Source organism: Dromaius novaehollandiae, chromosome 23 (genome assembly GCF_036370855.1).
Source record: "Dromaius novaehollandiae isolate bDroNov1 chromosome 23, bDroNov1.hap1, whole genome shotgun sequence".
In the NCBI taxonomy this organism is placed as follows: Eukaryota; Metazoa; Chordata; class Aves; order Casuariiformes; family Dromaiidae; genus Dromaius; species Dromaius novaehollandiae.
In genome coordinates this window covers 7,012,293-7,026,414 of record NC_088120.1, presented here as the reverse complement: position 1 = coordinate 7,026,414, position 14,122 = coordinate 7,012,293, and the positions used below count along the sequence as shown (strand labels likewise).

The 14,122-nt window shown below is 60.7% G+C and overlaps 2 protein-coding genes across 2 annotated transcripts; one reads left to right on the top strand and one right to left on the bottom strand.

Annotated features, from left to right (window-relative positions):
• The first annotated feature begins 237 nt into the window (after window positions 1-237).
• On the top strand, window positions 238-5,617 carry LOC112981179 (digestive cysteine proteinase 1-like). Its single transcript, XM_026096637.2, has 11 exons — window positions 238-305; window positions 815-874; window positions 1,528-1,620; window positions 2,006-2,178; window positions 2,678-2,918; window positions 3,249-3,450; window positions 3,738-3,931; window positions 4,170-4,261; window positions 4,342-4,503; window positions 4,775-4,964; window positions 5,272-5,617. Exons 1-11 carry the CDS (start codon window positions 239-241, stop codon window positions 5,457-5,459), a joined length of 1,662 nt encoding a protein of 553 aa, XP_025952422.2. The 5' UTR covers window position 238; the 3' UTR covers window positions 5,460-5,617.
• Window positions 5,618-9,709: 4,092 nt separating this feature from the next.
• LOC112981190 (heat shock 70 kDa protein-like) lies at window positions 9,710-11,803 on the bottom strand. Its single transcript, XM_026096657.2, has one exon. The coding sequence runs from the start codon at window positions 11,725-11,727 to the stop codon at window positions 9,778-9,780; it is 1,950 nt and encodes a 649-aa protein (XP_025952442.2). The 5' UTR covers window positions 11,728-11,803; the 3' UTR covers window positions 9,710-9,777.
• Window positions 11,804-14,122: the final 2,319 nt, after the last annotated feature.

Genomic DNA, 14,122 nt, shown 5'->3' with positions numbered 1-14,122 from the left:
GGGTCCAGCTCCTGTCCTGCTGCCCCCTGCCCCACCGACACATGGCATGGGCACCCACCCACCCTGCTGTGGGGGGGGGGGCACCCATGGGTGACCATGGGGGGTAGGGGGGCAGAGGGGGTGGGGCAACACAAAGCCACGCCTCTCCCTCGCTCCAGTCCCAGCCAATGGGAAGGGCTGGGCTTTCCCAGCCACCCACCGCCCCTATTTAAGCCGCCCTTGGGGGCAGAGCAGCAGCATGGGCTGGGGCTGCAGGATGGAGGGGCTGGGGTGGCTGCTGGTGCTGGGGGCTGCTGTGCTGCTGGGTGAGCACCACGGCTGGGCTGGCTGGGTGGGTGCTGTGCCGCCGACGGCATCCTGCCCCATAGCCACCGCGCTGGGGTGGTGCTGGCTGCTGGTGCGGTCCTCGTCCCCTGGAGAGGGCCGGTGGGTGAGGGTGGCAAAGCGGGGCTCAGGCTGGCCCAGCACCCCGGGGTGCACGTGGCTGCCCCTCATGCTCTGGGGCTGCTCCTCAGTGCGGGGGGCTTGGGGTGCCCCTGAGCTGGGAGGTGAGGCTGCCGCCGGGTCTAGCCAAGGGCAGTGGGGATCCCCGGCGGGGATGTGCATGGGGGTCTGGCTCAGGGTGCCCTGTGCTCTGCCCCAGCCGGGGTCGAGCCCGGCAGCCCCTCCTCATCGTGCCGCCAGCACGGGCCCCCCCAGCTCCGGCCGCATCTCTGGGAGCCGGTTCATCGCGGGCAGCGAGCTGGGGACCAGCACCTCCGCCAGCCTCAGCGCTGCAGGGAACCCGCCGCGTAAAGGGGGTCTTTTCTTCCAGGAGCAGAGTGCAAAGCTCCTCTGGAGAGACCCGTGTTCGGGGACATCTATCATGTCACAGGTACCGCTGGGGGACGGGGATGGGGACGGTGTCTGGGCGTCCCACCTGGAAGGTGCTGCTGCAGCACGGAGCAGGCAGCGCTCCCGAGGCGCTCGGGCACCTCTGGCTGCCGGCTCCCACCTCCCACCCCAAGCACCGGAGCCGAGGAGGTGCCGGTCCCCCGTGGTGCCCGGAACCGAGTGCATCCCTGCTCTGGGGCGCTGCTGGCAGTGCCCAGCAGTGGGGCGCAGGTCGGCGATGCTGTAGCACCCCTGGGTGCGCAGTGCTTTGGGCTGTGGGGGGGTCACAGCCGCAGGGTAGCAAACCCAGTGCTTGGGAGGGGTCTGAGCTCCTTCCCATCTCCTGTGTCACTGCGTTGGTGGCACATTGCTGTGCCGGGGTGTTGGAAAGGTGGTGTGTGTCCCCTCTGCATGCGAGGGGACAGCTGGAGTCCCCTGGCATGTCCCAGGCTGGGGCAGGAGCAGCAAGGTGGCTTGCATCCCTTGGGAAGTGCTCTGTCCTGCCTGCCCCGGCCCCTGCTTGCTGCTCCCTGTCCCTCACCTGGTCCCCCCACCCTCCTGGGTGCGGGCTCTCCCAGGGACCCCCCTCCATGGGGCTCAGCCCCACATCCCGGCCTCCCCCACAGACCCGCCAACCTGTCCTCGTGCTTGCAGGAGTCATCAGCCTGCCCTACGCGGAGATCAAGGAGCCCTTCGAGGCCTGGTACAACCTCACAGGGGGGAAGAGCCGCATCGAGTACTACGGCGGTAGGTGCAGAGAGGGGGCCCACCCCCCCCCGGGAGCTGTAGGTGCCCCAGCAAAGCCCTGGGAGCCACCTCTGCGCCAGGACCAGGGGGCTTGGCATGAATCTGGCGCTGATCCGTCACCGGTGCTGGCCCCTGAGCTTGTCACCAGCAACAGGGCTGCCCTCTGCCACCCGGCCGTCCTGGCAGGGGTAGCCCCTGGGCAGGGCAGGGGGGACCCAGGCGTCCTGGCTGGTGCCCCAATGCGGTACCACGTGTGGAGCCATGCAGGGAGGGGGCTGGGTGCTCAGGGCACCCTGCAGCTCCCCATGGCTGTCCTGGGGGGAGCGGGTGGCCGGCACCGTGGCAGACCCTCAGTGGGGACCCCGGGACCTGTCCTGCTCCCCAGGCCAAGTGATCACCTACCAGTTCGGCTCCATCGAGCCCTTTGGTGCCAGCTTCAAGGTGACGCCCGAGACCACGGAGACGGAGGTCAACGTCCGCAAGTGCTTCCGCATCAACGGCACCGACGGAGACCTCGTTGCCCCGCAGAGCGTCTTCCCCAGCCTGGAAAACTTCAAGGTGAGTCCCGCGGCATGGCCCCGAAGAATGAGGCACGGAGAAGGGACAAGGGACCTGGGTACTGGGTGCTTGGGTGCTGCCAGGCCACCCTGCGAGGGCAGGGCAGCCCTGCAGCCCTCTGCAGCCGGGAGCGGGCAAATGCAAGGCCAGATCTGGCCCTGGGTGATGGCGGCGCTGGGGAAGGCTGAGGGCACAAACCAGGGTGGGATCCAGCTTGGCAGGAGGTGCTGAGCACCCAGCGGTGGGATGGATGCATGGGAAGGGGCTGTGCACGCTCTGGGAAGAGAAATCCCCCGGGCATGCGGTGCCAAGCGTCAGGGCAGTGCAAACTGGCCCTGCTCAGCAGAAATCATCTGAAACTCTTGGAAGTCACAGCTTTGCACTGGAAAAGCCCTTTCTCCGGAGGGGACACAGTGCCCAGCTCGGGGGGGCACAGTGCCCGGCTCTGGGCAGGTCTCAGCACGGTGCCACATCCCCCCAACCGCTGTGCCATGCCCAGCGGGTCCGGGAGGAGCATTTCCGCGGGCAGCACTGCGCCGTGTGGCAGAACGTGTCCTACTGGGGCCGCAAGAAGAACGTCTACACGCTGCGGGTGGCCAGCTCGCCCCGGGGCCCCGTGCCCGTCCACTACGAGATGCGGGGCTTCAACAGCCTGCTGGGCTCCCACTACGACAAGTACGAGATCGAGTACTCCACTCTCAGCCACCGCTTCCCCGCCAGCGTCTTCCGCCTCCCGGACGGTGAGTGGCTGCTGGCCCCAGGGCTCGTGCCGCGAACCAGCCTCTGCGGCCGTCCCGGGTCTGCAAGCGGGTGCAGAGCACCCTGGACCCCCCCAGTATAAACCCCCCGAGCAGAGGGTCGGATCCAGACTTGTGCTCCGAGAGCAGCCAACACTGCCCTGTCCCCCCCATCCCGATACTCCACTGCCCGCAGATTTCTCCTTGGCATCCGCAGGGGATGGAGCAGCCCCAGCGGTTCGGGACCAACGCTGCCGTTTGCCCTGGCCGGGGGGACGGGAGGGTCTGTCCCAGCTCGGGGGGGGTTCAGCCGCGCTCTGTGCCCCGGTCCAGGTGTGCAGTGCGAGCAGTGGCCCGCGGCCGGCCCCGAGCATCGCATCCTGGCCAACCCCATGCGGGAGTTTGTGGGGAGGGCTCAGGAGACGGACCACGTCCATCACCGCCTCTTCCACCACTACAAGGAGAGGTTTGGGAAGAGCTACGGCAGCGAGGAGGAGCAGGAGCATCGCAAGCGTGCCTTCGTGCACAACATGCGGTACGGGGCAAAGGCGCTGGCGGGCCGGGGGCCGGGGCTGTGTCTGCTCGGCCCCAGCACTGCGAGAGCCCAGGCTGCACCGGGCGATGGCTGAGCTCACCCCGGGTTCCTGCACACCCCGATGGGCCCAAAATGCCCAGTGTGAAGCGATTAGACCTGGGGAACCTCATGCTGGGCTCAGGGAGGATCCAAGAGCTCCAGCCTTGTCCTGGCCCCACGCGCCAGAGGCTGCTGGTCTCTCCTGAAAGATGCATTTGGAGCATCTCTCTGCTCTGGCCCCGCCGCAGGTTCGTGCACTCCAAAAACCGGGCCGCGCTCTCCTACACGCTGGCGCTGAACCACCTGGCCGACCGCACGCCCCAGGAGCTGGCCGTGCTCCGGGGCCGCCGCAGCAGCCGCGCGCCCAACAACGGGCAGCCCTTCCCCGCCGAGCGCTACGCCGGCCTCAACCTGCCTGAGAGCCTCGACTGGCGGCTGTACGGTGAGACCCTGGCCGCGGCTTTAGCCCATGTCCCCGCGTGAAGCTCTGCCACCGCTTTGCACAGCTGGGCTTCGCGCTGGAGGCTGCCAGCACCGACCAGCTGCTTTTGCTAAAGCCGCTGAGGTTGCGGGTTTGAGCACAGCCGAGGGCACGTTGCAAAAACCGTCATGATTTGAATTGGGGCTGCAGCGTGGATGCAAGCTGATGGGCACCACGTTGCGCTCCCTTCGCTCCCCAGGCGCGGTGACGCCCGTGAAGGACCAGGCCGTCTGCGGGTCCTGCTGGAGCTTCGCCACGACGGGCGCCATGGAGGGTGCCCTCTTCCTCAAGGTGCGAGCGGGGCCGGCGCGGGTGGCCGCAGGGCGGGAGGTGCCAGGCTCGGTCCCTGCAGCGTGTCCCCGTCCCCGCAGACCGGCGTGCTGACCCCCCTGTCCCAACAAGTCCTCATCGACTGCTCCTGGGGCTTCGGGAACCAGGCGTGTGACGGGGGCGAGGAGTGGCGCGCCTACGAGTGGATCAAGAAACACGGCGGCATCGCGAGCACCGAGTCTTATGGGCCGTACCTGGGGCAGGTGAGGCCGAAGGCTCTGCTCGCGCTGTGGGTCAGATGCAGTCCCACCGCTGCAGTGAGTGCACGACCCTGCTGACGGCCCCATCAGCAGAGGGGACAGGGCCAGGCAAAGCTGCTGTCACCAAGTTGGTGATGGATGGAGGCTCCTCCCCAGCTTAGGGATGCTCTGGCCAGGCTGCGTGCCTCTCTCCATCCTCCTCAGCCAGGACGGGTTGGATCCCATTTGCCTGTGCCAGGTCTCCGGATCCATCCCAGCCTCTTTCCCCCTCCAGAACGGCTACTGCCACTACAACCAGTCGGAGCTGGTAGCCCAGCTGGCCTCCTACGTCAACGTGGAGCCGGGCAACGCCGCAGCCCTCAGAGCCGCGCTGGTCAAGCACGGCCCCGTCGCCGTCAACATCGACGCCTCGCACAAGTCCTTCGCCTTCTACGCCAACGGCGTCTACGAGGAGCCCCGGTGCGGTGAGTCGAGCCGGCGGCCGGGAAGGCTGCGCGAGCGCCGGCAACGCGCGGGGACCCCAACCCTCCTGGACCAGCCGGAGGGTCTGTGTCCTGCTGATTCGGTCTGGGAGACATGAAAATCCCTGGTGGTATTTGCTTCCCAGCCTGGGGGATGCCCTGGGGGGGGGATCCTTGCCGGGGGTGGCCACGCACAGGGACAGCCACGGGCTGTCCCATCGCTGCCTCCCCTAACGCAGTTGGGAAGTGGCTCCGGCTCCAAGGAAGGGGATCGAAACCCCTCTGCTCCCCTCTCTTTTTCCCTTCGTAGGCAACGAGACAGCCCAGCTGGACCACGCGGTGCTGGCCGTGGGCTACGGCGTGCTGCACGGCAAGAGCTACTGGCTCGTCAAGAACTCCTGGTCCACGTACTGGGGCAACGACGGCTACATCCTCATGGCCATGAAGGACAACAACTGCGGCGTGGCCACCGCCGCCTCCTTCCCCATCCTGGCCTGAGGGACACAGTCCCCTGCGTGCCACGTCCCCCCCGGCTCCAGCCACATGGGCATTTGGCAGAGGGATGTGGGACCCTGGGTGGTGGCCGTGGGGCAGTGGGTGCTCCCAGGCCCCTGGAGCAGTATTTTACCATTTTGGCAATAAACGCCTGGAGAAGTTTCTTGTGCTAGGGGTGTCTTCTGCCAGCCCTGCCCGGGTGCCAGTCCCTTTGCCCGCTTGCAAGCTGATTTATCGCTAGAGCATCCCCCCGCCCCAGCCCGCTGCGGACTTCGTTAGCAGGAAACACGTGGGGGCCATGTGGGCTGGGGCACACGGGTGCTCTTGCACAACCCAGTCCCACGGGGGTGTTTTCCAGTGTGGGATAAAGCCTGAGCAGGTCTTGGAGGCTTCCGAGCATGCGGAGCCTCTGCGCTCTGCTCGTCCATCACTCACGCGGGGATGAACCTTGACCTCCCTGGGCACCGTGCAAAGCGAGACCTCAGCTGCCTGGGGCTGGAGAAGTCCCTCTCCTTTCGCTGGGGGCCAGGCAGGCTCCTCGCCACCCCCATGCAGTGCCCCAAAGCGTCTCTGTGCTTCCCAGGGACCATCCTAGGGGTGTATGGGGATGGGTGCCCTCCCTGGCCTCCCCGTGGCCCTACTTATTAAAGATGCCTTTAAGTGTGGTGCTTCTAAAGCTGGGAAACCCCCAAAGGGCTGCCCGGAGCCGTGCTGCCCTCCGTCAGCAGATAGGTTTATACTGAGGCAGCGTCTCTGGCCTCTCACGAAGCACTGGCCAGCTTGTGCCTCAGTTTCCCCTGCGCCTTGCAGCTCCTGCATGGGAGAAAGTGCTGTTTCACTGAAAGGAAAAGCAGCACAATCCTCCTGCCTGTCCTCATCCTCCTGTCCTTGGTGGTGATGAGCCAACTGCTTCCTGCAGCGATGAGGCCAAGGTGCCCACGGGATCGACACTGGATGGGATGGATTGCTGGCGCCGCAGGGACAGATGTGGGTGCTGGGTGACCAAACCAGTCCCAGATGTGGGTGCTGGGTGACCAAACCAGTCCTGGGGGGATGTGCTGCAAGCCTGGAGGTGTGCAAGTTTTGAGTATTGCTCTGGATTTGAGGAACCAGGTCCTTCAGGCTGGGGGGACATGATGGGCCCTCTGAGGGGTCTGACCCCAGCCTCCCTGCTAGATGCAGACGGGGCCCATCAGCACTGAGACTCGGCTCCTCGGAGGGCACTGCTCCAAGGAAGCCCGCAGCCCTCCCACTCCGCTCCAGAGCACACTATTCCCTGGGCCTGCTGCCACCGGGGACTTCCAGGCATCCGGAGGTTTAAACTCCTGGCGTGCAAAACCCAAGGGCTTCCCACAGTCCCACACGGGCTCTGCAGCGAGGTGAAGGCACAAGGGGCTGCGCTGGCGCCACGGGCACGAAGGGCTCCCTGGGGGCTCCAGGGAAGGCAGGGCCCAAAGGGAATTTTGGCCAGGACTCTCCTTGGGGACTTTGTGCAACCTTGCAGGGAGCAGCTGGGCTTGGAGCTGCTGGCCAGGGGCCATCACGCTCCTCTTGTCCCCCCTTGCTCCAGCACAGCCACCCTGCCCCAGAGTCAGCTCACCCATGGGCTTCGTGGGGACGCACCGGGGTCTCTGTTGACACATCTTGTCCTTGCAGGGGGTGCATGTGCTTAGGCTGGCCCTGGGACCAGTCAGCCCCCAGGTATGTCCCTTCTCCATCCGGCCAGCAAAACTAGAGGGACACGGGACCACGTGCAGGCGGCTGGAAGGGGTCAAATCCACCTCTCCCCTTGCCAAAGCCACCTGAGCCGAGACAGGGACTGGAGACGGCAAAGAGGAATCGCAACCCCACATCAGTCTGTGCCGGGGGGGCCATCCCCCCCTCTCCCTCCACCCCCAGCCCGCAGGGCCTTTGGGGTGGCCGTGCCAGCCTGGAGCATCAGCGGAGGGGACCAGCGCGGCGTGGGCACGGCACGCTGTTTCATGGTGCTCCACAGGCACAACCGCCCGGCCAGGACAGCGCAGGGATGGAGCCGGGCCGGGCGGCTCCCAGGTGGAAGCCGTTGGCCTCGCCAGGTCCTGCCCGCCCTGATAGCGGTGGGGCAGCCCCAGAGGGGATCTACAAAAGGGGACGAGCCAGGGCCAGGCCCCTGGTGTTAGCTGGTAACGAGGAAGGAGGCTCAGGGCTGCCTGGGAGCTGGGTCCCTTCTGATGCTCTTTGGAGCTGAGCCCGGACCTGATGTTTCTGAGGTAGCTGGAGCCTCCTGGGTGTATCTGAAAGAAGCCTGGAGATGGAGTATTCAGTCTCTCTGTTGTGACAAGATCCAGATTGCAAAGCCTGGTCTTCACCCAGGCTGGCAGCGCGTGCTAGGTGCTGCACGAACGCTGCCGGGTGGTGTGGGCTCGCTGGAGGCAGCGTGGTGGAGCCGGCAGAGAGCGGCTGCTGCACAAGGTGCCGGGTGCTCATCTCGCCCAGCTCCAAACGTCTCGTCCAGCTTGAACGTCTCGCCCAGCTCTTGCATCGGGGAGCAGCGCAGCCAGGGGCACCCCAGCCCTGCCGGTGCCTCCAGGGCAGCGCTGGATCCGCAGGTGGTGGAGGCTTTGCTGCTCATCCCGGGAGGCTAAACCCCTCCAGCCGAGGCTGTTGCCAGCAGCGGCGAGTTTGCCGTTGTCCCCGGAGGCTGCGCGGGAACACGTGGGAAGCAGATGCAAGAGGAAAGGAGCAGACAAAGGAGCCGGAGCTGCAGCCCTGCCAAACGGCTCCCGGAGGGGCTGGATCTCTGGCTTTGGGGGTGTCCGAGGCTGGTGCATGCCCCTGGGTTGTGTTGGTGCCTTTTCCCTCTGTGCTGGTAGCTGGGAAGCCTGGGAGGTGTTTAAGGAAAGAGCTGGGAAGCTCCGGGGGCTGACTGGTCCCTGGGGGCGGTGGATAACGATGGCCACGTTTAGCTCATTTAGCCCTGATGCTACGGTTGAGGAGCAGAGCTCCTGCTCCCTCCTTGTGTTAGCATCCCCCCTCCGTTTCCCACCCCATCCCCCTTGAACGGGGGACGCTGGGAGCACTCTTCCCTTTTCTGTTCGACCTCTGGTTCTTCCCGTGGAGCAAAGATGGGCCGGGCGAGAGGTCCCCCCGCGCGAGGGGAGCTGGTGGCTGAGAACAGACATCCTCGACGACAACACCCTTATTTTGTAAAGCAAACTGTCCGGGTTACCCACCACGCTTCCGGCTCGGCAAGCACGGGCCGTGGCACCCAGGGAACCGTGCTTCCTTCCAGGCGATGTGATTGCTCCCAATTGAGGATGGCAGGTCATAATATTTTCTTGTTTTCTTTCACTTGTTCACCTGCTTATTTTACAATTTGCTGCCCTGATTTCTGAAGTGGTCTTTAATCATTCTCAGCAGGGGTGCTGACTCGAATTCACGTCTCGGAGAGAAATGATCACCGCGCAGGAATAATGTGGTTTATTCTGTGGGAGTCCACGTCTCCAGATCTTTGATTCTCTCCACTGCAGTCAATAAAACACACTTTGACTTTCAGAGAACCGTGACTTTCAGGCTCCCTTTTGATATGTGGTGTTGCGAATTTGCTATCAAACACACAGGGCAGCTTCAAGAGTTGTAGGTTTTGCACCCTCAGGAGCTGTTTTTCAGGGACCTAAAACTTTGCATTTGTGGTATCGGCGATAGTGGTGGGTCCAAGTGTGAGTAGGTAAGGATGGCTGGGATCCTTAAAGAAAAGGTCATTTTGCTCCTTTTGAAAAGAGGGCGAATAAAGGACATATCTGAAAAGGGGTGTCCTGTCTCCAGGGCCAGCCCCTGGTTACGGCTCCCAGTCCAGAGTGAGTTGCAGTCGCCCCAGATCTACCTCGACATCCAAACTTCAGCACTGCTCCAGGCTTCCTAAACCCCTGCTTTTTACCTCGGGCAAAGAGGGCCTGAAGGTATAAATTTAAGCTTTCCTTTGGGAGAGGTGTATTGTCTGTGTACCCTGCATTTCCAGCCTGCCAGCTCTGCAGGAAACTCCCCAAATTCGGTACCTAGACACTGAAATGTAAATTAGGGCTGGTGCTTTGAGAGGGAGCAAGCACTGCCCTCCAAGTGAAGGTCAAGAGGATGTGACACCTACCTCTCTTATGCCCCCTTAAAAATCCCAGTCCAGATATATTACTTGTTGCTCATAAAAAGATCCACTCAAGTAAGCGCTGAGAGATTTATTGAGGGGGATGGTGATTTTTGCAGGGGTCCCCTTTACAAATGGGCTGCATCAGATGGTAAATTGGGGCTAAGCAGCCAGCGAGCCTGGCCAGGTCTGTGCCAGGATGTCCTAGGGGTCGATGACGGTGGTGGTCTGGGTGAGCTGCAAGGTCCAGCTACAGGTGGTGATGGTCATCTTTGATCTTTTCTTGTTGATCCCTGTTGTGCTGTTGTTGAGGGATTTAAATCCGCGCATGTTGTTCCCGGAGACCATTTTTACAGCTCCCGACCTCCTCCTCTTCAGCCATGCAGCTGGACTCAGCCAGGAAAAGGCCTGCTGGCATTTCTCCACCATCTTCTTCTTGGCCTGCAGCGTGAAGTAGTTCAAGATGTCTTCTGAGGTCCGCTTCATGCTGAAAGCACAGGACTGGAGGTAGTTCTTGGTGGCCAGCTTCCACTTCTGCGCCCTGTCCTCTGCTCGGTATTTCTCATGGTCCTCTGCTAACCTCAGGATCTCCTCCTTGCTCAGCCGCCCCTTCTTGGCATCCACAGTGATTGGGTTTGTGCTGCCTGTGACCTTGTCCAGAGCGAACACGCTCAGGATGCCATCCGCGTCGATGTAAAACGTCACCTCCAACAAGGTCATGCCACGGGGTGCTGGGGAAAGGCCCTTCAAGAGGAAACAGCCCAGCAGATGGTTCTCATCAGCGATGGCTCTCTCCCCCTCGTAAGCGCGGATGAGGAGATCAGGTTGGTGGTCATGGAGGGTGGTGAAGGTTCGCGTCACGACGGCGGGGATGGCAGTGTTGCGCTTGACCAGCCCGTGCATCTTCCCGGTGGCTGTTTCGATTCCCATCGATGCAGACGCTACGTCGAGAGCAAGCAGGTTTCCGGCCACCTCTGATCTGCTCTCCATCAGGATGGCAGCCTGAACGGCTGCCCCGCTGGCCACGGCTTCATCTGCGTTCAGGCGCTGGTTCAGCGGCTGACCCCCAAAGAAATCCTGCAGTAGTTCCCGGATCTTGGGCATGCGAGTGGAGGCACCAATCACAACCACATCATCTATCTGGGTCTGGCTCAGCTTGGCATCCTGGAGGACCCTCTTCACCGGCTTCAGCACCCTTTGGAAGAGGTTGGCACACAGGTGCTCAAACTGGGCCCGGGTGACGTCTGCCTGCAAGTTGATCCCTTTGTAGAGGCAGTCCACGCTGACGGTGGCTTTCTTGCTGGAGGAGAGTGTCCGTTTGGCTGCCTCGCAGGCTGTCCTGAGCCTCCAAACAGCACGTCTGTCATGGCTGATGTTCTCGCGATGCTGCTTTAAAAATTCATCCATAAAGAAGCTCACCAAACAGTTGTCAAAATCGTCGCCTCCCAGGTGACTGTCCCCAGCTGTGGCTTTCACCTCAACAACGTTCCTGTCTATGGAGAAGACGGAGACGCTGACGGCCCCCCCACCCATATCAAAGATGAGGACGTTGCGCGCTCTGTTGTCAGGGTGATGGAGGCTGTAGGCCAGGGCCGCTGCCGTTGTCTCATTGAGGATCCTCAGCACATTGATTCCAGCAATTACCCCAGCATCTCTAGTGGCCTGGCGCTGGGAGTCATTGAAACAAGCTGGCACAGTGATGATCGCATGGGCGACGGGTTGCCCCAGGTAGTCCTCAGCCATCTCCTTCAGGTTACCCAGAATCACAGCCGAGATCTCCTCGGGGAAGAAAGACTTCTCCGCTCCCTTGTAGGACACCTGCACTTGTGAATTCCCCTCGGCTTTCACCACCTGGAAGGGCCAGAAGTGTGTGTCCTTCAGCGCAGCTGCGTCTTCGTACGCCCGGCCAAGCAAGCGCTTGGCGCTGAACACTGTGTTGGGAGAGTTGAGAGCTGCCTGGTTCTTGGCTTCTTCCCCCATCAGCCGTCCTGCCTTGGTGAAGGCCACGCAGCTGGGGGTGGTGCGAAGGCCCTGCTTGTTGCTGATGATTTCCACCTTGCCATCCCGGAAGAGACCAACGCAGGACTTCGTGGTGCCCAAGTCGATACCGATTGCAGGCCGTCTCAGTGCAGGGACTGCCGTTCTCTTCGGCATGGTGCTCAACCTGGGGGAGCTGCCGTGTGTCCCCAGAGCAGAGGCGATGGTCTCTCTCAATCAGATGTCCCTCTGCAGGGCCAGCAGGTCTCCCCAGCGCATCGGTTCCCCTCCGCTGGGCTGAAACAGCCCCTTGCCTGGGTCCCCTGCCCCCAGCCGGGCCGTAAGCCCTCCTCCCTGGCCGCCTCAAATCAATTCCCGGATCTCCGGGACGGGGATGTCATAAGAGGGCTGGAACCTCGGGACAACTGCAGCTCCGCGTGGTTCCAGGGGCTGCCCCAGGCGTGAGACGGGATGGCAGAGCTCTCCGCTGTGCCCTAGACCCGCTGCACAGCTACGCCGTGCTGCAAATCGATGCTGGCGGGGTTTTGCAAGCTGGGCTGGAGATGTGAGGCAGCACGTCACCACACACGACTCCTCAGAGGTATCTTGTTGCAGTGAAATTTGCTTTCTTTGGGAGCATCCAGAATTGGGGGGGTTCAATCTTGCCACACATCCAGAAATTCAGGGTGGGCTGAGTTTGCCAAGGCAGCCCAAAGTAGGTTACTCTCTTAGGAAGGCTTTTCAGCTGAGTTTGGCTTTCTCCCTGCCCTCGGCTGTCCTACATACTGCACTTCCCTCCAGAGGCAGCTGCGCTCCAGCGCAGACCTCTGTGCAGCAATGCCAGGTGGCCAGTGAATGTGCTCCAGCCCCGAAGCTGGCTGCCTTTCAGCACTGGATGAATTATCTGTGAAAACCTCTTATGGCTTGCACAAAACAAGGTAATTATTCAGAAAGCAGAGGACATGAATGGAGCCAGAATATGAAAATATTATCTGTTAGTGATTTACTAAGAACCACAGACAGTATCAGAGAACAGCAGCTGAATCAAACTCGGTTTGGCAACTTCTTGGCTCCCCAAAGCTCCAGACAACTCGGTTCCCCAGGGCCTGAGCATGAACTCCAGCAACGTCCTACGAGCTGGGACCCGGGCGCTTAGGGGTCTGTCTTCTCCAGAGCCAGGTCAGAACAAAACTGGGTGGTTCACGGAGGCAGTGGACACGTGTTGCAGAGCCCTTAGCTTTTAGGATGACAAAAACTGCAATCCAGGGGGCAGGAATTCTCACTTTTGCTATTTAATATGGTATCTGGAGCTTTCTGGGTACAAAGGTTGTGTCCAGGAAGACCAGAACAGTCTCGAGCTCTGCACGACAGTAAGCTAGAAACTGCTTTACTGTTAGTGAGGCTATCCTGGAAAATCACCGAGGCAGTGGCTTTTTAAATGTTTCTTATTAAACTTCCTTCAGTAGCAGCTTTACGAACGCTTTTCCTTAGCCAAATGCTTTTCCCTTGGTGACTATGACTGCTCTGGCAGGTTTGTTGTTCACGTTCTGAAGCGAATCGTTCCTTTTCCTTAGCTCGAGAGATTTGCGAACCCTGTGACTTTTAGGAGGTTTTATTTCTTGTAACAAATCGCTTGCGGCATTTACGTTTTCCAGGTGTGCTGTCAAATCTGAGAAAGCTGGACAGCCCCAGTCTTCCGCTTCCATCCCATTTCCCTAAGAAACTATCCTCAGAGCATCGTGGTCCCTGAACAACGAGGAGGGTTTTATTCAAAGCTATCCACTGCCTCTGCCAAGCTCTGCTCTGCCTTCTGCTTTCACTGACTGGTATTTCCCAATCAAAATCCAGCATCCAGCACAATGCAACAAATTTCATGAAATTAAGTATTTCTCCTACACACAGCATATTTGCCCAGTGATTATAACTAGTCCCCAAGGTAGCCAAGCACAGCAGAATTTCAGTTTAATATGCACACCCACGCAGCCTTACAAAAACCCAAGACACTCCCCCGGTCCTTCTCAGTAAAGACTGAACACTGCAGTGAGCATCTCGTATTTCAGCTTCACTACTTGCACAAACGAGGACTGGGAATACTCCGTAACCCAGTGCAAAAAAAGGTACTGAAATAAGTTTCCCAAAGATTTCAGGTATCCCTTATGGCCCGAGAGGGGGGTTGGGTGCAAGAGCACAAGAATGTCAGGCAACACACAAAGCAACCAGATCGCACTACTGAGGGTTTATTGTTAACACAACTGCGAGTTTTACTGTCTTATGTATTAGCTGTATCTTGGATCTGCAGAGCGAGCTTTTAACTCCAGAACACTTTAATACCCCCATTTGTTCAGGCAGGCAGCAGGTATGTAAGTTCACAGCACCTGTTTGGTGTCGTATTGTAAAACTGACAACTTCTTGATTAAAAAAAATGAGCAATTATTAAGTGTTTGTGCATTGTATGGTTTGCCCTTGTCTCGCGGCAGTGATTGGAAGCTAATGGCATCCCCACAGTGAAACTCGGGCAAATGTTGCCGGTGGCTAGAGCTGCAAACTCCAGCACCCAAGCTGCAGCGTAAAC

What these genes read in the sequence shown, in the direction of transcription:
- LOC112981179 (XM_026096637.2), top strand. Translation starts at nt 239, where the DNA reads ATGGGCTGGGGCTGCAGGATGGAGGGGCTGGGGTGGCTGCTGGTGCTG. An exon ending in CCAGCCTGGAAAACTTCAAG is followed by an intron (nt 2,179 to 2,677) that starts GTGAGTCCCGCG and finishes TGCCATGCCCAG; the next exon opens with CGGGTCCGGGAGGAGCATTT. An exon ending in CCTCGACTGGCGGCTGTACG is followed by an intron (nt 3,932 to 4,169) that starts GTGAGACCCTGG and finishes TTCGCTCCCCAG; the next exon opens with GCGCGGTGACGCCCGTGAAG.
- LOC112981190 (XM_026096657.2), bottom strand. Translation starts at nt 11,727, where the DNA reads ATGCCGAAGAGAACGGCAGTCCCTGCACTGAGACGGCCTGCAATCGGT.